At 37.2% G+C, this 25565-nt stretch overlaps 1 protein-coding gene across 2 annotated transcripts in view; it reads right to left on the bottom strand.

The window, feature by feature from the left end:
* Positions 1-13828: 13828 nt before the first annotated feature.
* The window catches only part of CASD1 (CAS1 domain containing 1), a 54112-nt gene continuing 42375 nt past the window's right edge, over positions 13829-25565 (bottom strand). For both annotated transcript variants that reach the window (XM_052638644.1, XM_052638645.1), the window contains 5 exons: positions 25391-25492; positions 24313-24453; positions 23512-23589; positions 21403-21495; positions 13829-15307 (listed from right to left, as the gene is read on the bottom strand). In XM_052638644.1, the coding sequence (XP_052494604.1) occupies positions 15041-15307; positions 21403-21495; positions 23512-23589; positions 24313-24453; positions 25391-25492 (681 nt within the window). In that variant the 3' untranslated portion in view covers positions 13829-15040. The remainder of the gene's footprint in view (positions 15308-21402; positions 21496-23511; positions 23590-24312; positions 24454-25390; positions 25493-25565) is intronic.

Genomic DNA, 25565 nt, shown 5'->3' with positions numbered 1-25565 from the left:
GACTGTGAAGAAAGCTGAGCGCCAAAGAATGGATGCTTTTAAACTGTGGTGTTGGAGAAAACTCTTGAGAGTCCCTTGGACTACAAGGAGATCCAACCAGTCCATTCTAAATGAGATCAGTCCTGGGTGTTCTGTGGAGGGAATGATGCTAAAGCTGAAACTCCAATACTTTGGCCACCTCATGAGAAGAGTTGACTCATTGGAAAAGACTCTGATGCTGGGAGGGACTGGGGGCAGGAGGAGAAGGGGACGACAGAGGATGAGATGGCTGGATGGCATCACCGACTCGATGGACGTGAGTTTGGGTGAACTCCAGGAGTTGGTGATGGACAAGGAGGCCTGGCGTGAGGCGATTCATGGGGTCGCAAAGAGTCGGTCACGACTGAGTGACTGAACTGAACTGAACTGATCAAAAGATTCTAAGGAATATTTTCTGTTCAAGGCTGATCAGTTGCATTCTGTAATCACCTCTTTGTCATCCCTTTGCAGCTGGAATTAGGGAGATCTTTGTCCCTTTTCCCACAGGATTCTGAAATGGATCATTGACAGTGGAAACTATAATAAGGAAGAAACTCTGTTCTATTACAAATTAACCACTAACGGGATATTGCCTATAAGCCTAAATTATACATAATGGTGCATCTCTGGGAACCCTACCTCCCAGGAACTAAGCATTGACTTAAAATAGTTTCGTCTGGCTCACAGGAAACATGCTGACCAGGCCCACCTGTGAACAGTCTTAGGCAGTAAGAAATTAACACACCCTTTCTAGGATTTTACCTCCCCCACCCTGTTTTAATATAAAAGAGGCCTGAATTCTTTTTTCTAAAACACTTCTCAGAACTTTAATGGGTTACAGAAAGGAGCAGAGGGTTGTTTGGAGGGGAATGGACTATGCAGGTTTCAGTGAGGCATGGAGACCCTGGGAACTCACCCTCCCTCTTCACAATGTGAATACCTTCTCTTCCTGATGATCTCAATATTCCTTTCGCCTCTCTCTGAACTTAAAAAAACAAAAACAAAAAAAAAACACTTTTATATTGGAGTATAGTTGACTAACAATGTTGTGATGGTTTCAGGTGAACAGTGAAGGGACTCAGCCATGTATACACAAACTCCCCTCCCACCCAGGCTGCCACATAACATTGAGCAGAGTTTCCTGTGCTATAGAGTAGATGCTTGTTGCTTATCCATTTTAAATACAGCAGTGTGTACCTGTCCATCCCAATTCCCTAACTATCCCTTCCCCCTATCAAAGAAGCCTGAGTTCTAAATCAGAGAAGATGGTTTTTTGTGACATTGGTTCATTGACAAGTAGTTTATCATCTTCTCACTTTGCTGGCTTTCCAAATAAAGTCACTATTCCTTACCCTAGCAACTCATCTCTCAATTAATTGACCTGTTGGATGGTGAGAAGTATGTGCTTGGACTTCTTAATGTACGTTTTCTACTCTTCTTTTGTATGTCTTTAAATCCTTTAATCACCTTAAATATCTTTTGACATATGGAGTTGTTATTCAGTCACTCAATCATGTCCAACACTTTGCAACCCCATGGCCTCCATCACCCCAGGCCTCCCTGTCTATCACTAACTCCCAGAGTTTGCTCAAACTCTTGTCCATTGAGTTGGTGATCCATCCAACCGTTTCATCCCCTGTCATTCCCTTGCCCTCCTGCCCTCAATCTTTCTCAGCATCAGGGTTTTTTCCAATGAACTGGCTCTTTGCATCAAGTGGCTAAAGTACTGGAGCTTAAGCATCAGTCCTTCCAACAAATATTCAGGGTTGATTTTCTTTAGGATTGACTGGTTTGATCTCCTTGCAATCCAAGGGACTGTCAAGAGTCTTCTCCAGCAGCACAGTTCGAAAGCATCAGTTATTTGGTGTTCAGCCTTCTTTATGGTCCAACTTTCACGTCTGTACATGACTACTGGAAAAACCATAGCTTTGACTATATGGACCTTTGTTGGCAAAGTGATGTCTCTGCTTTTTAATAGGCTGTCTAGGAACAAGCATCTTTTATTTTCATGGCTGCAGTCACCGTCTACAGTGATTTTGGAGTCCAAGAAAATGAAGTCTATCACTGTTTCCATTTTTTCCTCATCTATTTGCCATGAAGCAATGGGATTGTATCCCATGATCCTAGTTTTTTTGAACGAGTTTTAAGCCAGCTTTTTCACTCTCCTTTTACCTTCATCAAGAGGCTCTTTAGTCCCTCTTTGCTTTCTGCCATTGGGGTGGTGTCATCTGCATATTTGAGGTTACTAATATTTCTCCTGGCAATCTCGATTCCAGTTTATGCTTCATCCAGCCCAGCATTTCACTTCCAGTCTGACATTTCGCACCCAGCCCAATATTCTGCATATAAGTTAAATAAACAGAGTGACAATATACAGTCTTGAGTAAGAAAGTGAATTTATTGCCCCCACTCAGACTCAGGTTCAATCCCTGGGTTTGGTAAGATCCCCAGGAGTAGGAAGTGGCAACTCACTCCACTATTCCTACCTAGAGAATCCCATGGGTAGAGGAGCCTAGTGGGCTACAGTCCATAGGGTTGCAAAGAGTCAGACACGACTGAGTGATTACCCATGCATGTACACACTCCCATAATTAAGCAGTTGTCTCTGGACTATTTAAAGACTATGTCTATCTCTCCTTAGCAATGTGAAATCAAATATTACCTTATTCTAATATTTTCTGAATTAAAATATTTGTTTTATATTCTATTAATCTATATAGTCCACATTAATAGCTAGAGCTTAATGTGTCTATACATCCAATTGTTTCAATACAATTCCTACTCCTTCCACTGTATGTGTGTGTTCCTTCCATTATTCTATGTAAATTCTTTTTTGGATAGCCATGCCCATACATTACTTTTCTACAGTTTCCCTTTAAACTTTCATAATCTCTAAGTGCTCCAGCTCTATTTCCCTTGTGCGTGAATGTGTTTTGAAAGTGCTGGGCCTTTTGGTCTTCAAGTAAATGTTTTTCCATTATTTTTTCTTAGTGATAGTGTCCTGAGGTGAGGATGAGATGGAAGGAGGTGAGGTGGGTTCTTAATTCTAGTTTACCCTGTCTACATCAGAGATGGCTGTCACTATTTTTCTCCTGAATCACTTAGGAAAAAACTCGTCTTGCTACTCCAAACCTATCTAGTCTAGTCTCACAGAGTACAGTATGATCCTGTTAATCAGGGCTTCTCTGCTGGCTCAGATGGTAAAGAGTCTGCCTGCAATGCAGGAGACCCAGGTTCAATCTCTGAGTCAGGAAGATCCCCCGGAGAAGGGAACGACAAACCGTCTTGAAGATAATGAAGACTTTGTACAAAGACTGGCAAAGACATTTGAAATTTCTCCAACACTGAGTCTCAGCCTAGCCACATTCTACAGTATGTGGCTGCAGAACATATAAGAAATACTAATCTTCATCTACCCTATGAGATTTTAATTTCATTGACCTCATTGGCCAGAATCTGATTTAATATGCAACAGTGAAAGAGAAAGGAAGAAGAAAATGATCTAGATAATGATAAAAGCAAAACCAGATATTTCCAGATTCTAGAGGGGAAATAAGAGCCTGAAAAGAGGCGGTAGCAACGAGAGAAGAGAAATATGAGGACTGAAAAGGATTTAAGAAATGGATTGCATGGAATGTATGAGAAAGAATCAAGAGTTAGATGATTCCTAGGTTTTCCACTGCAGAGAAAGAAGGACGGTGCTACCTTCCACTGAAGGAGGAAACACAGGAGAAAATGTTGGCTGCTGTTTTCTGAGGGGAGGTGAGGAGAACATAGAAGATGCTCTCAGTATTATTTACCTTGTCTGGAGAATCCCATGGACAGAGGAGCCTGGCGGGCCACTGTTCATGCAGTCACAGAGTCAGACATGACTGAGCGACTCACACTGATCCTATGATTTATGAGACAAAACAAAACATACTGACCTAGTTATGAAAAAACTACGGTCAAAAATCAAGTACTTTGATTAGAGAGTAAAGAAAGCTAAGAATTAAAGAAAAAAAAGACCCACAACTACCAGATAACCTTTTTATTTTTAATGTAAGATGGTGTAAGCCTTTAATATAACATATGTTTATAATATTGGAGATATTTTAAATTTGAAAATAAAAAATGCAAAAGTTTTTCTTTGTTGGTTTACCTCGAATTTGGAAAAAGAATCTTGGTACCATTTTTTCTTAAGATGTAAAAATGTCAGATTTTTTTTCCATTATGATGTTTAGTAAAAATTTTATCTTTGAATCCTTTAAAGACAAAGCATTTCATTTTATCCTGTTTCATATTTCCCCAAATTCTTCATAATGGATAAGATACCTGTATAACTTTTATATTTTAAAGCAACTACTCCTGGTGTTACCTAGAATTCAGGTATTCCGATTTTGTTGTATTTAGGGTTTGGTACCATATTGAGTGGCAGCCATATAACTTGCACTTTTCCCTCATAGTTCACTTGTACTATCACTATTAATATGAAAAGGAAAATGAATAGTGCTTTTACATTTTATAAAATTTAAGACAAGAAAGAGTTTTCTAGAATTTAGTCTTCAACCCTATAATTTTGGGAAGGTAGGTGCCAACTGTTCCCTCTGTAGTAACCATTTTTAGTGTAAGAAAATGAACCAGAATAAATATGTTGCCAGATACATTTCTCCAAATCTCAGCTATCCTGAGAATGAACAAATCGAGTCATATATTCAATCAGTTTTGAATGTCTTTGCAGAGAAATATTCAAACTGGTAAGATGAGTTGAATAGCCAATCAAAACAGGCCATCTTTATTCCAGTCTTTGAAACCAGGCTAATGGTCATTTTCTCTTGAATTATGAAAAAATTTTAATTTCTTTCGATAGTTCTAAAGAACTCTAAGTACAATGCCATGTAACCTTTTTTTATATAGCAGGCTCCCATATGATACATCCAATTTATCAAAGAAAACACTGACTTGTCCATAAGATAAGCCACCAAACACTCCCAGTTTATGATATCAGTGACTGTATTCATCCTATATCAAATTTTAGGATTTCCTCAATCAATCAGTATATCATTTTCTTATAATGAATAGGACATTGGTATATTTCTGAGTTGGTTACATTAGAATTCTCAGTGTAAGCACAAATATAATTAGGTGGCCATATCTTGATATACTGAAGGAGATAAGTTTTCCTCATTAGCTTTCTATTTTCAAAGCTTATTTTTTGGCATGTAATTTCTGGTACATTCAATGGATATGATTTTAAAACTTACCATCTGTTACATATTCTGATGTAATTTTTTCATTTAATATATACCTGAATTTTGCAGCATGTATTATTTAATAAGTTTTCATTAAAGTCCAGTTGAAATTTCAGGCTTTCATTTAATTCATTAATCTGATTTTTACTTATACTGGCATCCACATATACATTTTTATGTACTGGAAATAATTTTTAGTAGGGTTGATTTCATAATGGTTTTTGAAGTGGCATTTTTAAGTAGTTTTATGACACAGTCACATTTTGTCTGAACACAGAAGAATATTTTTTACTTCCACAAAAAGCACAATCTCTTTTTAAAATACATAGCCTTCCTAGTTTATCTTTTCATTTTCCACTTTTGGTAGAGATAGGATTCCAAATAATTCCCACTACTATAACAAATATAATAGCATAAGTACAATGACAGATTGCAATTGACATTTTTCCCAGCATAAAGTAAGAGAATGAAAAATAGTAGAATGCACAGCAAGTCAGAGCCTGTTCTACCTAGTATGGCTAGCACTCAGGAATGCAAGTGACTTCCATCCAGGCCGCAAAAACCGTTAGGCTCATTTGTTCAGTTCTCTCAGACTCTTTGCAGCCCCACGGACAGTAGCCCACCAGGTTCCTCTGCACATGGAATTTTCCAGGCAAGAATGCTGGAGTGGGTTGCCATCTCCTACTCCAGGGGATCTTCTCGATGCAGGAATCGAACCCAGGTCTCTTGTATCTCCTGCTTTGGCAGGCAGATTCTTTACCACTAGTGCCACCTGGGAGGCCACACAAAGACCCTTATTTGCTGCAGAGTCACAGGTTATGTGCCGTGTGACTATTTGCACTCATTTTTCATCTGACCATGTAAGTGGGTTAAATTTTTTATAACAGTATTCAAATCAATATCCTAAAACTCAAATAAAGCATATTTTTAGCCTCTTGTCCAAATCACTAAGAAGGCAGCTGGGAAACTAATTTTCCTTTTCATCATTTTGCAGGGCTGCCCACCTGCCCTGTATGGGATTAGTACTTGATACTATTTCTGTAGCTTTTATTAATTAGTTCATTTGGCAAGTAATTATGAGGTATTATTCTAGGAGCTGTGGATACCATAGGGAGTAAAATAAAAACCTTGTCCTCGAAAGATTATGTTCTAAGGAGGGGCGAGATGGAAGCTGAGAAGCATAGCTATGTAAAAAGAGGAAGTATGGCAGACCTACAAAGAAAAAAGCTGACGGGTACCATAATTCAAGAAAGAGCCAGCAGACTTCTAGAACAGGGTGATCACATTGGAGATGATGAAACGTGGTTGAATTACTGAATTATGGAACTATTTTGAAGATGAAAATAACAAGATTTACTAAAGTATAAAACAAAAAGTCTAAGAGTTGAAGTGTTTTGAACAATTGAACAATGTAGTTGCCATTTGCTGAGAAAAAGACTGGGTGTTTTTGTGTGTGCTGCAACTACTGAAGCCCGTACAACTAGAGAGACTATGCTCTGCAATAGGAGAAGCCACTGCAATGAGAAGCCCCCACTCGCTGCCACTAGAGAAGCCCCCACTCGCTGCAACTAGAGAAAGCCCGTGTGCAGCCATGAAGATGCAGCACAGCAGAAAAGGAAAAAAAGCCAGGCCTCTTAAAACAAACAAACAAACAAACAAAAGACTATGAGTGTTTTTGTTTGCGGCCAGTAGTGGAGAAGCTTAGCTTTAGACCTGTTAAGTTTGAGATGTCTTTTGAATATTCAAATAGAGATATTCAGGTATCTAGATTTGAATTTCAGGGAAGAAGTTCAGACTAAAGACATAAATTTGGCTGGTAGACATCAAAATACATCCAGATATAATGTTTAAAGCCATTTGACTATTTATACTCACTCCTTGGAGAAGGCAATGGCAACTCCAGTGCTCTTGCCTGGAAAATCCCATGGACAGAGGAGTCTGGTGGGCTGCAGTCCATGGGGTCGCTAAGAGTTCGGCACTACTGAGCAACTTCCCTTTCACTTTTCACTTTCATGCATTGGAGAAGGAGATGGCAACCCACTCCAGTGTTCTTGCCTGGAGAATCCCGGGGACGGGGGAGCCTGGTGGGCTGCCGTCTATGGGGTCGCACAGAGTCGGACACGACTGAAGCGACCTAGCAGCAGCAGCACTCAATCCTTAGGTAATATCACCTGAAGTTCTGAGGACTGAGCTTTGGGGAACTGGAGTTCAGAGACTGACAGAATGAAGAGAGTCTAGTATCTAGGACTGTGAAGGAATGGCTGCGGAGGTAGTGGGGAACAGGAAATGGTGACATCCTGGAATCATAGTGGAGGAGCGGGCAGTACATTGTGTCAAACATAGGTTAAGTAGGGTGGAGCCTAAGAACTGATCAATAGATTCAGCAATATGCAGGCTCTTGGTGATCTTGACAAGAGGCAATTCAGGTCTGTAGGAGAAGATAAATGAAGCTGTAGCTTTGGGAATGCTAGAGACAGAGGAATTTTGTTTTTAAGATGGCAGAAGTAAAACCAGAACTCCTTAACTGATGGCCAAGCATTTCTAGACCTACTTTGGGTATAGCACATGACTGTATCCATCTTGACACTGGAGTTGCAATCTTACTGAAGGAGTGGAAAAAAAAAGGACAATATAATGGAACCAGGTAAATAATGCTAGAATAGTTGAAAAGAATATAAACTGTTGGTTTCACAGAGGATGTGGAGTTTAAATTCTATGTTAAAAAAATTGGATTTAGGTGGATGAGAGAGTGGGGACTAAGGAATAGTACATTTGGGGAACAGTAAGACTGGTCTGGCTGGAACGCATATTAAGAGATAAACATGGAGAACTTTCACCATCAGCTAAGTTCTGGCTTATTATTTTGGCAGTGGAGATTAAAAAATTTAAATAATCCATCTGTGGTAGCTGTATAATTTTTAAAAAATTCTTAATACTTTTATGATCCTTTTTAGCAATTTTCATTATTAAAAAATCCTCTCAACAGACTTCCTTGATGGTCCAGTGCTTAGGAATCCGTGAGCCAATTCAAGGGACTTGGGTTCAACACCTGGTCTGGGAAGATTTCACATGCCGTGGGGCAACTAAGCCTGTGAGCCCCAACTACTGACTCTGGGAGGCATAGTGAGAGAAGCCAGCACAATGAGAAGTCCACACACGGCAAGGGAGAGTAGTCCCCACTCACCCAGCTAGATAAAATCCCCAGTGAAGCGCTGAAGACCCAGCATAGCCAACAAGAAATAAAATTAAAAACCAATTCTCTCAAATATCTTCTATGGAATAGGACCACTAGGTATTAGTGCGTGCATGCTAAGTCGCTTCAGTCTTGTCCAACTCTTTGTGACCCTACGGACTGCAGCCCACCAGGCTCCTCTGTCCATGGCATTCTCCAGGCAAGAATACTGGAGTGGGTTGCCATAGCCTCCTCTAGGGGATCTCCCCGACCCAGGGACAGAACCTGCACCCCCTGCATTGGTAGGTGGATACTTCACCACTAGTGCCACCTGGGAAGCCCAGGTATTAGTGAAGTAAATGATAATACAATCAGCTGAATTTTAAAATATTATGATCACCCTTAAGGATGAAGATTTTGCCTGCACATGACAATCACTTCCAGGCAAGCATTTCCTTTTAAAATGTTGATCTACTCCATTTTTATACTTAAGAATGGCATTTTTAAAAGTGTTTCATAAATAATTTTTCATAAAGTTTTGTATAAAAATAAATTTTGTATAAAAACAGTGAGTTTTTTAACTTTTTAATTTGGATCCATTTTGTCTTTCTTCTTGAATTGCTGTTGCTAAAACTTCCAAATATGTTGAAAAAAAGTGGCAGGGAATGGACATTCTTGTCTTGTTCCTAGTCTTAGAGGGAATGCTTTCAGCTTTTCACCACTGAGAATGATGCTAGCTGTGGGTTTGTTGTATATGGTCTTTATTATATTAAGTTCCCTTTATGCCCACATTCTGGAGAGTTTTTATCATAAATGCGTATTGAGTTTTGTCAAAGTTTTTTCTGCATCTATTGAGAGGATCATATGGTTTTTATTCTTCAATTTGTTAATATGGTGTATCACACTGACTGATTTGCAGATATTGAAGAATCCTTGCATTTCTTGGATAAATCCTGCTTGATCATGGTGTATGTTCCTTTTAATGTGTTGGTGGATTTGGTTTGCTAGGATTTCGTTGAGGATTTTTGCCTGTATGTTGATCAGTGATACTGGCCTGTAATTTTCTTTCTTTGGTGGTATCTTCGTTTAGTTTTGGTATCAGGGTGTTAATGCATTTCTAAATGTTTCATACAATTCACCTGTAAAGCCATCTGGTCCTGGACTTTTGTTTGGAAGTATTTTTAAGCACAGAAATTTAAATCTTATTTCTTAATCTATTAGATAATTTATACCTCATAATATATTCAACTCTACTCTTAGAAAATAGCCTCTTACTTATACTACCTTATCAATCTAACTTTTAAGCAAGTCTTATCATTCTAATGTGTAGTATATAGGACACTAGAAGGGATTTCATTAAAATATCAGAATGGATTTAAAGTGTGAGTGTATCTAGAATTTTGGTGTCAAAATCAATTCTGCAGGTAACTATCCAAGTTGTTTTAATCAAGAGAAGCTGTTGAGTCCCATTTTGTAAGTCAAAATGATAGTGTACTAATGATTTAATACTGCTAAACAAAAAAAATTCCAATTTGGCTCTCAAGCTTACTAGATTGTCCCTCCCATTTGTATCCATCTGCGGCAGAAGAGGCATTCTCCTAGAAGTTGCATGTTCCTTGACAAACTGTCTTTTATTAAGTCTGTTTTATGAAGGTTCTACTCTAGGTCCTATGGTTATTTAATAGGCTTAATAGTTCACACATATATTGAATATTTTTTACAATCTAGTTAAAAAATATAATAATCAAACATATATATGCTTATTGTTAAACTTAATTTTACAATGCTTAAAAGCCTCCTAACATTTGAAATAATATTCACCCATTTAAAAAATTTTAACTGGCAACTTGTCTTACAATGGAATGGTAGGGTAGAAATGTTGTATTATACTAGCACCTACAGTAATAGGATTCACTTCATAGGTACAGTGAATGGTTTTATGTGAAGGCTTTGAATATTTTTAATAATTTTTTTATTGAATGATAATTGCTTTATCGAATTTTGTTTTCTGTCAAACCTTAACATGAATCAGCCACAGGTATACATATATCCTCTCCCTTTTGAACCTCCCTCCCATCTCCCTCCCATCCCACCCCTCTGTGCTGATACAGAGCCCCTGTTTGAGTTTCCTGAGCCACATAGCAAATTCCCGTTGGCTATCTATTTTACATGTGGTAATGTAAGCTTCCATGTTACTTGTTCCATACATCTCACCCTCTCCTCCCCTCCCCATGTCCATAAGTCTGTTCTCTATGTGTTTCTCCACTGCTGCCCTGTCAGTAAATTCTTCAGTACCGTTTTTCTAGATTCTGCATATTTGCATTAGAATACGATATTTCTCTTTCTGACTTACTTCACTCTGTATAATAGGTTCTAGGTTCATCCACCTCATTAGAACTGACTCAAAGGTGTTCCTTTTTATGGCTGAGTAATATTCCACTGTGTGTATGTACCAGGACTTCTTTATCCACTCAACTGTTGATGGACATCTAGGTTGCTTCCATGTTCTATTGTCAATAGTGCTGCAATGAACAATGGGATACATGTGTCTTTTAAATTTTTGGTTTCTTCAGGGTATATGCCTAACAGTGGGATTGCTGTTTTATTCCTACCTTTTAAAGGAATCTCCATACCATTTTCAATAGTGGCTATATCAATTTATATTCCCACCAACAGTGCAAGACCAGTCCCTTTTCCCCACACCCTCTCCAGCATTTATAGCTTGTTGACTTTTTGATGATGGCCATTCTGACTGGTGTGAGGTGATATCTCATTGTAGTTTTGATTTGCATTTCTCTAATGAGTGATGTTGAGTGTTTTTTCATGTTTGTTAACCACCTGTCTTCTTTGGAGAAATGTGTTTTTCTGGTATTGAGTTCTATGAGCTGCTTGTATATTTTGGAAATTAATCCTTTGTCAGTTGTTTCATTTGCTATCATTGTCTCCCATTCTGAGGGTTGTCTTTTCACCTCACTTATAGCTTCCTTTTCTGTGCAAAAGCTTTTAAATTTAACCAGGTCCCACTTGTTTATTTCTTTTACTCTAGGAGATGGGTCATAGAGGATCTTGCTTTGAGAGTTCTGCCTACATTTTCCTCCAAGAGTTTTATAATTTCTGGTCTTACATTTAGGTCTTTAATCTATTTTGAGTTTATCTTTGTGTATGGTGTTATGAAGTGTTCAAATTTATTTTACATATAGCTGCCCAGTTTCCCCAGCACCACTTATTGAAGAGGCTGTCTTGGCCCCATTGTATATTCTTGACTCCTTTGTCAAAAATAAGGTACCCCTAGGTGCATGGGTTTATTTCTTGGCTTTCTGTCTTATTCCATTGTTCTATATTTCTGTTTTTGTGCCAATACCACATTGTCTTGATGACTGTAGCTTTGTAGTATAATTTGAAGTCAGGGTGGTTGATTCCCCCAGTTCCATTCTTCTTTCTGAAGACTGTTTTGGCTATTCAAGGTCTTTTGTGTTTCTGTATGAATTGTAAAATTTGTTGTTCTAGTTCTGAGAAAAATGTCATTGGTAATTTGATAGGGATCACATTGAATCTGCAGATTGCATTTGGCAGTATAATCATTTTCACAATATTGATTCTTCCTACCCAGGAACATGGGATATCTCTCCATCTGTTTATGTCATCTTTGGTTTCTTTCATTAGTGTCTTATAATTTTTTGTGTACAGTTCTTTTGTCTCCTTAGGCAAGTTTATTCCTAGATATTTCTTTTTGTTGCAATGGTGAATGGGATTGATTCCTTAATTTCTCTTTCTGATTTTTCACTGTTAGTGTATAGAAATGCAAGTGGTTTCTGTGTATTGATTTTGTATCCTGAAACTTTGCTAAATTCACTGATTAGCTCTAGTAATTTTCTGACACTGTCTTTCAGGTTTTCTATGTACAGTATCATGTCATCTGCAAACAGTGAGCGCTTCACTTCTTTTCCAATCTGGATTCCTTTTCTTTTTCTTCTCTGATTGCTATAACTAGGACTTCCAGAACTATGTTGAATAATAGTAGGGAAGGTGGACACCCTTGTCTTGTTCCTGATCTTAGGGGAAATGCTTTCAGTTTTTCACCACTGAGAATAATGTTTGCTGTAGGCTTATCACATATGGTCTTTACTATGTTGAGGTAGGGTCTTTCTATGTCCATGTTTTGAAGAGCTTTAATCATAAATGGGTGCTGAATTTTGTCAAAGGCTTTTTCTGCATCTATTGAGATTATCACATGGTTTTTATCTTTCTATTTGTTAATATGGTGTATCACAAGGCTCTGAATTTTTAATGCTATTTTGGTTATTCATACAAATGGGAAGGTTTGACAAAGGCAACAGGGGAGGACTGGGGTAGACTGAGTAAGGCAAGTGCCTTTTGAAGCCAGAGGACAGATTTTTCAACGTGATGTAATTTATAGAAATTCTGGGTTTCACAGAACCTGTGATTTTCTCTAAATTTTAGCATATCTAAATATTCTGTTAAACATCTTTCTCTGCAGAATGGTATGATTGAGTAATGCACACAATCATTATGTGAGTCAATGCAGAAAAAATATTAAAATATACCATACATAGATGCTAACATTGTGGCAACTTAGAGCACAACAACCTCTTATCAGTAAAGACTCATTAAAAAAATCAAATACAAATAGAATATTTCAATCAGAAATGTAATTAAAAAAATTTTTATCTGTCACTGTTTTATTTTATATATACATTAAATGAAAACATGTGAAGAAATAGGGCTCACCAGTTAAGTTTTAGGCTTGAGTTCAAATAGGGAAGAAAACTTATATTCACTTGGGTATCACTATTAGAAGATATAAATGCTTCTAAAAAACAAATACTAGTCATCATTTTTTTTCAGTTGTTTCATCAGGAAGAATCTTTCTCAGGTGATGAAACTTACAAGCTAAATTAAAACGCACTCTACTCACTGGCAAGCCACACTAGCAAGAATGATGTGATCACAGTACTTGGAAGTTTTTGATTTATAACTATACTATTCTCTACTTATAAGCCTGCGGTCTAGGAAGCAGAGCAATGAATCATTACAATTGTCTATCTGGGAAATGTCAAAAGACTAAGTAAGGGCAGAAGAAGAGAGAAAAAGAAAGAACACACATCTGTTTGAGAGACACTCCTCAATTAATGGAAATATATCATTAACACATAAATCCAGTGCTAAAGAAATACTCCAATTTTTAAATCTTCAAGTAACATTACTAATAAAACAATGTTTTAACTCATGAGTAGAAAGGGCAGATTACCCTCTAAAGCACTGATAACTAAATTATTCTTTAACTATCACTGTGACTTACCCATATATGCTCAGAGGTTAAAAAAGTAAATTTAAACTGAGGAAATGAATTATAAGACATTTGAACCAATCATTAATGGATCCAGCTTTTAAAAAAACCACATAGTTTAATTGATACTTTACAATACAAAAATAAGCATCCACAGAATGTTTATTTACTGTTTAAATTATTCCATATTTTCATATACCATGAACAAAAAATATTTTACCCCATACACAGTAACAGCAAACAAGTGCAATTTTTAAAACATTAAAATCTATAATCAAATCTGTACAACAGATAAATAAATTTATACCTCTAACAGTTAAGCCTGTAACAGAACCAAAAACAAACATTGCCCAAGGTGACCAGTTTACTTAAAATTCTACTTATACATCTCAAACATATCTTGAATCTTTACTACACTGCACACATTTAGATTGATAAATATTTTTTTAAAAAATAGGAGGGAGTAATAGGAAATACCAAAATGTTATAAAGAGCTTCCAAACATTGGAAATAATATACAAAAACTAATTAGATGGGGGAAAGCATATGTGATGCCTCCACAGGGTAACTGGCATTACACTGGTGCAGCTTAAGGAAAGGAAACAGGTGCATGTTTGGACTGGAAAGAAAATTTGGCTTTTTATAAAAAGCTACAATAGCATCAATGACAAAACCCTGTCATCAAGCCTAGAACAACTCTGGGACAAAGTGTACAAAGATTTTAGGCTTATATACCTGAAAACCACAGTTAGGAAGAAAAATCATATCAGGAAACATAATATCAGAACATGAACAATAAAAGATATTGTTTGTCATTCCACATCATTGCACATATAAGGAAACAACACTGCAATCTTTCTTGAGTAAGAAAGTTTTCGATGAAGTAGGAAGTTCAATGATGAATATAGGTGCATATAATTTTTATTACCATAAATTTAGTAAATATCAAAACACTCAGTGGTGTTACTAAGCTAATTAAATTATCTGTATTTTTTACTGGAAAGGTAGTTATTTCCCTGCCTTCATATGTTGACTTAAAATCACTTATAAATGGAAATGCAGATCCAGTAGGAAAGACTTTTCACATGCAATCCTATACAATGCACTCTGCTTCAATCTTCTTCAGTATTTCACACTGTATATGTACATTTCCAAAATATACAACCACACGTGTTCAACAGATGTCACTGAGCTATCTTCTTGCCACACAAATTTTATTTACATATACATTTACAATACATCTCCAGATAGATGCTGTTCTCCTCTAGGTAGATTCAAAGTTAATCTGAAGAGTTTTAAGTTCTTAGAATCCTAATGTCTTGATTTATCTTGAATGGATGATAAGACGAGGAGTCCACAAAAAAATGCAGCTATACATGCCAATCTTTTGAACAGAGATGAGTTATCTTTAGGAATAATAATCTGTGCAAGATCATTAGTGATCTGAGAAATTTCATGTGCCACACAAACAAATATGAAAGTGCTGACAATAATGTTGAGCATAGGGTTTCCAGGTATGAGTACCAAGATACCCCTTGTGTCTGCTGCCAGCCATATGTGATATTGGCAAATAAACAGCTGGAAGGAAAAATATTTCGAGTTAGGTATTTTCAGGAAGTCCATAAATATATTATAGATTTTCCTAATTAAAACATATGATAGCATAATTATTTCACTATTGGCCTTGAAAATCTATTGTCAAAATGCCTATACCACAAAGTAAACTACAGATTCAATGCAATACCTATCAAGTTACCAATGCCATTTTTTTTGCAGATCTAGAACAAAAAAAGATCTTAAAAATTTTATCGAAACACAAAAGACCCCAAACAGACACAGTAATCTTAAGAAAAATGGAACTGGAGAATCAGGCTCCCTGATTTCAGACTATACGACAAAGATACAATAATCAAAACAGCATGACACTGGCACAAAAATGACATGACAGTGGCACAAACACAGAAATATGTATCCGTGGAACAAGACAGAAAGCCCAGAGGCGAACCCACACCTACCGTCACCTGATCTATGACAGAGGAGGCAAGAATACACGATGGAGAGAAGAGACCCTCCTCGGTAAGTGGTGCTAGGAAATCTGGACAGCTCCATGTACAAGGATGAAATTAGACCACAAAAATAGACTCAAAACGGATTAAAGGCCTAAATGTAAGATCAGGCACTATAAAATTCTTGTAGGAAAACACAGCAAAAACACTTTGACATAAACCACAGCAAGATCTTTTTCAATCCACCTCCTATAGCAATGAAAATAGAAACAAAAATAAACAAATATGACCTAATTAAACTTAAGAGCTGTTGTACAGCAAAGGAAACCATACACAAAATGAAAAGACAACCTACAGGATTGGAGAAAGTATTTGCAAATGAAGCAACTGACAAGGGATTAATCTCCAAAATACACAAACAGCTCATGCAGCTCAGTATCAAAAAGCAACCCAATCAAAACACAGGCAGAAGATCTAAACAGACATTTCTCCAAAGAAGATATACAGCTGGCTAAAAAACACATGAAAAGATGTTCAACATCACTAATTATTAGAGAAATGCAAATCAAAACTACCATGAGGTATCACCTCACAACAGTCAGAATGGCCATCATCAAAAAAAATCTGTAAACAATAAGTGCTGGAGAGAGTATGGAGAAAGGTGAACTCCCCTACACTGTAAACTGGGTACAGCCACTATGGAGGAAGTACGAAGGTTTCTTAAAAAACTAAACACAGAGTTGCCATATGATCCAGCAATCCCACTCCTGAGCACATATCCAGAGAAAACCACAATTTGAAAAGATACATGCACACCAATATTCAGCACTATTTACAAGAGCCAGGACATGGAAGCAGCCTAGATGTCCAGCAGAGGAATGGGTAAAGAAGATGTGGTGCATATTCACAATGGAGCATGACTCAGCCATATAAAAGAATGGAAAAGCACCATTTGCTGCAACATGGATGGACACAGATGGACTGATACTGAGTGAAGGAGAGGTCAAAGAAATTCTATATATAACAAACTTATATATAAAATGGAAACAGAGCTACAGATGTAGAAAACAAACGTATGGTTACCAGGGGGTAAAGAGGGCATAGGGATAAACTGGAAGATTGGGACTGACATATATACACTACTCCATATAAAACAGATAACAATTAACTACTATATAGTGGAACTCTACTCAACACTCTATAATGACCTATGTGGGAAAAGAATCTTCTCTAAAGGATTGTATACCGGATTCATTTTGCTGTATACCTGAAACTACCACAACATGGTAAATCAACTATATTCCAATATAATTTTTTAAAAAATCCCACAAACAACTCAGTCAAAAAATGGCAGAAGCTCTAATAGATGCTTCTCCAAAGAAGACATACAGAGGGCCAAAAAGTACATGAAAAGATGTTCAACATCGCTAATTACCAGAAAAATGCAAATCAAAACTACTACGAGGCAGACCTGGGGAAAAGACTGGTGCTGAACGCACAGAGCCAGCCTGAGGAGCTGGAGTGTGGTGTGGCTGTAACGGTGGGTGTTTGCAGAAGCATGGGCCTGCTATAGAAACGAAGGGCCACTGTTAACTGTTGTGTGAAGGGTGGGGCATCCACAGCAGCCTCCTGCTCCATGTGCTGGCCCATGGCTTGCCTCCTCCGCCTCCAGGAGAGTGTGCCCCAGCTGCCACTGCTTCAGGAGACTCCTGTGTCAACCACCACCTCGGCAGGCCCCAGGAGCAGATGCCAGGGGGTTGCCCACATGCAGAAGTGGGGCTGAAACCACAGCTGAGCTCCAGAGGCCAAGCAACTTAGGAAGCAGGACTGAATTCTCTCCCCATAGCTGTGTGAGAGATGGAACACCTCCACTGGCAGCTCTGTAAATTCAGCACCTGTGGGACATACAAGTAGACAAGAGGTGCTTCTGCCGCTGGGAGGGCTCTGACCTCAGCAGCTGTGGGCTCTGCGGGTACACGTGCATAAGGGCTGGGCTAGGCCAGGGTATGAGATGTCTCCACAGCTCCCACCCTGGATTCAGAGGCATGAGTACTGCGGTCCTGGGACCTGAGTGGACCCAGATCCTGCGCTGGTGGCCTTGTGGAGATAACACTCCAGGGACACCAGGGCCACGGCTGACATTCCCACTATTGAGGCAGAGCCCAGGACAGTGCCAACAACAATGCATTCCGTGAGCCCTGACAAGTGAAAGGTGACACGACAGAGCACACTCACTGGTGCACAGCTCCTGCAAGGAAAATCAGTGGCTCCTGTCCCGGCGGGAGAGCTCCAGTGCCTCCTACCTCACACTGCAGCTCTGAAATGCAGCTCAGAAAAGCATCTGGGGGCCTCTAGGCCAACAACTAGGGAGCAGATTCTGCCCCTGATAGGGCAGCGACAACTACAGAGCCAGGAGGAGACCCGGTTCAGTCTCCAGTACAGGCTCTGGCCACCACAAGTCACACCTCCTATCAGAAGGATAATGACCAGTGTAACTGAGCAAAGAAGTGGCAGGCTCCGTACTACAAATAGTGCTTGTACCAAAAAATACTAAACCCACGCAGGCTACATAGGGACGCACCTACAGAAAAATAGACCTCCAAGACCATAGCAGATGACTGTTCCTCCTAAACTCAGACAGCAAGAGAAATATGCAAAATAAAGAAGCAGAGGAACCACTCCCAGTTAAAATTAAGAAAAGAATTCCCCTGAAAGAACAAGCAATAAAACAGACCTCTTCAGTCTAACAGATACTGAGTTTAAAAAGGAGACAGTGAAAATACTGAAGGAATGAAGAGAGGCTATGGACAGAAATGCAAATTATTGTAAAAAGCGACTAGAAGCTATGAGGAGAAGCCAAGAAAAATTAGAAAATTCATTTGCATAGACAAAAGCTGAACTAACTGCAATGAAGAGCAGAATGGATAATGCAGAAGAAGGAATAAGTGATCTAGAAGAAAGGATAATGGAAATCACCCAATTATAATAGTGGAGAGAAAGCCAAATGAAAAAAAAAGAAAGCAATGTAACAGACTTCTAGGTTAAGATAAAGCATGCCAATCCACAAGTAGGGATCCCAGAAGGAGAAGAGACAGAAAGGGGATTGAAAATGTATTTGAAGAAATTATTGCTTAAAAATTGCCCAAACCTAAAGAAGGAAGCAGAGCTATCTCAGGTACCAGAAGTACAAAGGGTCCCAAACAAGATAAACCCAAACAGACCTATTTCAAGACATAACTAAAATGGCAAAAGTTAAAGAGAAGATTTTAAAGGCTTGTAACAGAAAAGCAGAGAGTTAATTACAAGGGAACCCCTATAAGGTTTTCAGGTAATTTCTCTACAGAAATGCTGCAGGTTAGAAGGAAGTGGCAAGGTATATTAAAAGTCTTGTAAGGCAAAATCCTGTAATGTAGGATACTTTACCCAGCAAGGTTATAATTTAGAATAAAAGGAGAGAGAAAGAATTTCTCAGATAAGCAAAAACTAAAAGAATACGGCAACACTAAACCTATCCTAAAGGAAATATTGAAAGGTCTTCTCTAAATAGAAAAGAGGAATCTATAGGGAAGAAAAATATCACAGTTGAAAAGTAAATCTCTTAAATAAGCCAGTAGAAAGATTTTAAAAAACTTAAAAATTTTGTGAAAGCAATGATGACCACATGGACACCAACAGGTTGAACATGAAGATGTAAATGAGGACATCATAAAATGAGGGGGAGGAGAGTAAGAAAATATAGACTTTTTAGAAAGTGTGTGAGCCTATACGACTACCAGTCTAAACCAAATAGATACAGGAAGAAGTTAACATACTTGAAAACAGAGCAACAGCAAATCAAGACACAATAGATTCACGAAAACCAAGAAGAGAACATGAGTATAATACAAAAGAAAACCATCAAACCACAAAAGGAGAAACAAAAAGAGACAAAGAAGAAATATAAAACCAACAAGAAGACAAGGTTTAAAATGGCAATAAATAACATATCTATCAATAATTACTTTAAATGTTAGTGGACTAAATGCTCCAATCAAAAGACACACAGTGGCAGACTGGATTAAAAAAAACAAAAGCCTAAAATATGCTGCCTTCAAAAGACCCACTTGAGGACAAAGGAAACTTAAAGATTAAAAGGGAGGGGATGTAAAAAGATATTTCATGCAAACAGAAACGACTAGAGTCACAATACTCATATGAGACAAGATAGACTTTAAAACAAAAGATATAAAGAAAGATAAAGAAGGATATTATATCATGATACAAGGACCACTGCAAGGAGATACTAACAAACATGAAGAGAGAAACTGACAGGAACACAATAATTAGAAGCCTTTAACACCCCAGGCACATCAGTGGACAGATCTCTGAGAGAGAAAATCAATAAGGCAACAGAAATGCTAAATGATACAATAGAATAGTCTGACTTAAATGATACCTTCAGGACATTACACTAAAAAAAAAACAGAATACACATTCAAGTGTCCATATCATCCAATAATTCCACTTTGGCATATAGCTGGAGAAAATGATAATTCAAAAATATCTAGTCTCTGCAGTACTATTTACAATCGCCAAGACACAGAAGCAACCTAAATGTCCATGGGCAGGTGAAAGGATAAAGAAGATGTGGGGTGTGTGTGTGTGTGTGTATGGAACATCAGTCAAAAGAAAGAATGCAATAATGCCATTTGTAGCAACATAGACAGACCCAGAAATTATCATACTAAGTGAAGTAAGCCAGACAAAGACAAGTATCATATGATACCACTCACATGTAGAATCTTACAAACAAAACAAAAAGAATGAACTTAATTCCAAGACAGAAAGAGACTCACAGATATAGAAAACAAACTTATGGTTAGTTACCAATGGGAAAATGGGGAGGTGATAAATTAGCAGGTTGGGATTAACACACTATTATATGTAAAACAGATAGCAACAAGAACCTAGTAAATAGCACAGGAAGTATACTTAATATCTTATAATAACTTATGAGGGAAGAGAATCTGAAAAACAATGTGTAACTGAATCACACAGAAGTCTTTCCCATTTTAAAGACAACTTAATACATATTATAACTCTAAAATGTATCTTTTATGATTAAATGAATTCTACTATTTTAAAATGTTCTATTTCAATAATAAAACTCAGAATACACTAAATGTATTTCATACCTACTTTAAACTGATTTTGAGGATAAATTCATATTAGTTACTGCACACAAATTAATGAGTTTTAAAATTTCCCCAAACTTTCAATAAGAGTGAATTTTATTATGATAAGCATCAATAAACTAAATTCCAGCAATATAATACTTAATTATGAATGAACAACAAATCAAAATCCTCTCAGCTTGATTTCATTTATGTCTATTTACAAATTTCATTTGTATCTATTTCATTTTTTTTCTCTTCCTATTCCTTCATCTTGGCTGTACTTGAAAGACAAAATAAATATGTGAAAGTCATCTGTATTTAGCTATTTAAATAAGACTTTAAAAGCATTCTATAATACTGCTGTTGAAGTTCAAAGTTTCTTGCCTATAATTTCATAAAAATAGCTTTGGTTTAAAGAAAAAGTCAGTTACACATCTATATATACATTTATATACACAGCTCCATAAAACACTGGGTAGTATAAGACAGATCAAAATATTAATATACTAACCTCTAATGAAATTTTTCCAAACCAAGCAAAAAATGAACTGTAAACTGAACGAGCATACCCAGGGATATTCCTTATAAGGATGAAGGCTAAAATCTAAAGAAAAAACACACAGGCAAATGTTAATAATCTGCTTATTCAAAGAATTTTGCTTTCTTTCAAGTGATAATTTTATTCTTTATGTTACTGAACTTAATAGACTTTTTTTTTTCCTCAATAGATGAAGTATTTGCAAGTTATTTTTGATCTAGAGTCTACTCAAACTGGATTTCTGAGCATGTGCTCTATATAGTGCAAACAAGGGCAGGCTTTATATGGCTGGACAGTTTTATTTTATATGTACTAGAAAAAATATAAACTCATCTTGAGGACCTTTGTGTAGAAAGAAATGCTATATTTATGTATCAAAATTAACAAAATTCCATGATATGATTTTGCTTCTAAAAAGTATTCACTCTGCTGGGAGCTGCTCACCCCCATCTTTCTGCTCTCTTCAAGGCTCCTTCTACTGCCAGCAACGTAAATGTGGGAAAAAGTAACTAAGGAAAGATGAGTATGTGGCATGTAGTGACCAGGAGTGAAAGTGACGGCTCAGCAGGGTTTATGTTAGCCTTCTTCTATGAGCAGTCGCTCTCTCCCTTAGCTACTCTTACGTTGTTCTGTATTGGTGTCATGTTAGTGGAACAGCCCCCTTCCTTCCATGTTGCTACAGAAATGACATCAGATACGAAATACAAAGTGTTACTTGTAAGCATGACTTCTGCAGAAGTCCTGAAAATGCTATATTAATATAGTACAATTTTTAAAATAGCATTGTCAATTGTGTTTGGAGAGTTGGTCATACGCTTAGTTCTACTGACTATATAGAGGTTTAAGATGGATGAAATAGTTTCTTCATTGAAGAGAACTTAAAACCTAAAAGAAGATCCTCCAGAAATCCTCCCTGTTCCTTCCTGTTGAACCATAGTTTTTAGGCTTTGGCTTAGACATAACTTTGTCCAAGAACCTTGCTCTGATATCAAGATGGATTAGGAAGAAATCCCAAATGTTCTCAAGTGCCCTGTACTTAACTGTCACCACACTAATCACAAGGCCCTACAATTACCTGCAACCACAGGTATCTCTCTAAAATGCAAATTTGATTTGGGCTGCTGAGCAGCCTCGGCCCACCTCCCAGTCACTACACATACTTCTTTAGACTCTGGCTCTCTGCGTTCCAGCCCCAGTGGCTTTCTTCAAGTTCCCTGAATGGGAATATACTCTTCTCTACCCACATGGCCTAAGTTCTCACTGCCTGCCTTCATTCCTCCAATCTTGGCTTAATTTTTCCACCCCTCTTTGGCTGCACCTTATGGCATTCAGAACTTCCCTGACCAGAGATCAAACCTGCACCCCCTGCAGTGGAATCCGAGTCTTAACTGCTGGACCACCAGGGAATTTTATCAGGGAAACCGTCTCTGAATCCTAACTACCTTCACTCCAACTCCAACTAGGTCATATACCCTTACTGTATTCCCTTGTAGCGTCATGAACTTCTGTTCATGATTACTTGGTGATTATATGATTACTATTTGCAGCTGAAGAATACAGGCTCTGTGCGGGTAGGGACCACGTCTGCTTTGGTCGTCACTATGTCCCTCAGCATAATATCTAGCACACAGAAGTATCAAAGACTTGTTAACTGAATTTTAGAAACTGTTAAATGAATAACTGTTCAACCATATTCCTGTTGGGCTGTAAGTTCTGAGGGCAGGAACTACATGCACTTCTGACCTGTAGCATGGTTCTTAACACACGGAAGGCCATTAATAAGTAAGGCCAGAAACAAGTAAATGGAGAAATCTGAATAAGTAAATGATGAAAAAGAAAACAGGAGAAATGAATGAACATTTTCTAAGTGCTTATCAAGTGATAAACACCAATCATTTCTATACATTTAATAATAACATTTAATAACCACCCTTCAAAACAGATTTTAGTATCTCTACTACAGAGGAAGGTAGGGCTTAGAAAGATATACTACATTTAATAGATTTCAATTTAAAAGTTGTCTTTAAAGACTCCTGTTCTAATCAAAAATTAAGAAAAATTTCTCTAAATAAAGATAATTACCTGTACCACAGAAACGGATGGGTGGAGTTCATTGCACTCTGCTTTGTTTTTACAACTGCTAGCCCAGATGGAATAGGTCTAAAACAAAAAATTTATGGATCACTTCACAAAAATGGTTATGCCTTAACAAGGCAGCACTCAATTTTAAGAAGTTTCTTTATAACATACTTCATAATTTTTTTAATATTTCTTTTTTTTTTTTGGATGTGGACCATTTTAAAAGCGTTTATTGAATTTGTTACAATATTGCTTTTGTCTCATGTTTTGACTTTTTTGGCCAGGAGCCATGTGGGATCTTAGCTGCCTGACCAAGGATCAAACTCACACCTCCTGCATTGGAAGGCCAAGTACTAACCACTGGACTGCCAGGGAAGTCCAACATTATACTTCATTGTGCTATTAAAGTTCAGTAAAAACTGTACACAGGTTTGTTCCTCTCTCATTTTGGCAAGCTCAAATATAACAAAGTAGAGAGAGAGGAGCGTAAGTCTGTGTTTTTCCAGAAATAGTGATCATACTGCAGTGATGGCTCTTTCTGTTAAATATCTTATATTTTTTCCCAAACTTATTACAACTTTTAAAATTCCTATTTCATTGAGATCTCAAGTTATTCTTCATATTTAACACATATATGTTTATATTCTCTTTAGAATTTATGTTCAATTTAAAATAAGAAAGAGATATTTCAAAAGTAAAATATTTTATTTATTAAAAATAAATGATTAAATTCCTATCTCTTAAAGTTAATTTTCTGCACCATTTGGGATTTTGGAAATTTAGAAGATTACATGTGAAACTTACCAAGAAAGAAACTACTGAAATAAATAATAGAAAATTTGAAATTTTGCTTGAAAAAAGAGGTTCACCCTTTCCTTCAGAAAGTATTTGGCGCTTCTGCAAAGCCAGATAAATGAAAGCAAACAACATTCCATGAAAGACTACCTGAAAAATAAGGGGGGAAAACCTGTTTTAAATAGCTGCTTTTCAATAAATAGCAAATATACTTGGTAAAGGAGTACCATATGTATAGAAGTATATAGGTTAAAAGCTTAAAGATTCAAAGTTTCTATGAAGAACCTAAACATCAAGAAATGAGGTCAAGTCAATGATCATTGGAAACAATTTGCAATGGACAAGCAAACATCTCTTGCAATGACAAGATAAGCTGGCTTACTTCAAGGAGTCTCAGCAGCAAGTAAAGAAATAAAGACATTTTATATATCTGGATGAAACCATAATTGGAAAAGATGCATGCACCCCAGCGTTCACTGAAGTACTATGTACAACAGCCAGGACATGGAAGCAACCTAAACACCCACCAGTGGGTGAATGGGCAGAGAGGTGGCACATATATACAACGGAACATTACTCGGCCATAGAAAAGAATGCCGCTTTCAGTCACAGTAATTCTTGCCTGGGAAATCCTATGGACAGTGGAGCCTGGTGGGCTGCAGTCTATGGGGTCTCAAAAGAGTCGGACACGACTTAGAGACTAAACAACAAGAAGCAGCCCTGGGTACATGTTGCCAAACTGCTATGATACTCCTGACTTTAAACCTTTCCCAACATTTAAGAATTTTCATTTAAAAACTGACACACTGTAAATCAAGTATATTTCAATCAAAAAATAATAATCTTTAAAAGACCAGATGAATCAAAACAATAACAATAAATGTTAAGATAACCTGTGTAAAAATAAAAGAGTATTTTGCTCACTGCAAAAAAATAAAAGAAAACCAAAGGGTGGGCTGGATTGCTTTGATTTACCAAATCAACATGTTTCCTTATTTCAAAACCAAATAAAAACAGATTACATTTTTCCAAGTAAATTTTAAAAGTATAATTTGAAATGGGAAAAGAGCACAAGGTAAATACATACATAACGGTCTAACCTCCATCTGAACCACCATTCATATACATTGCCTTTCAGTTCAAAACACTTGGACAATGGCCAAAGAGAAAAGATCTTCTCAAATGCACCCTGAGAAGAGGAATTCAGAAAATTAAGACGGTTTAAGTCAATACTGGCTTTTGGAATTCTATTATAAACTGTA

The sequence above is a fragment of the Budorcas taxicolor genome, chromosome 4, assembly GCF_023091745.1.
Source record: "Budorcas taxicolor isolate Tak-1 chromosome 4, Takin1.1, whole genome shotgun sequence".
NCBI lineage: Eukaryota > Metazoa > Chordata > Mammalia > Artiodactyla > Bovidae > Budorcas > Budorcas taxicolor.
The sequence above is the reverse complement of the archived record's forward strand: the minus strand, read 5'-3'. Positions and strand labels throughout refer to the sequence as shown.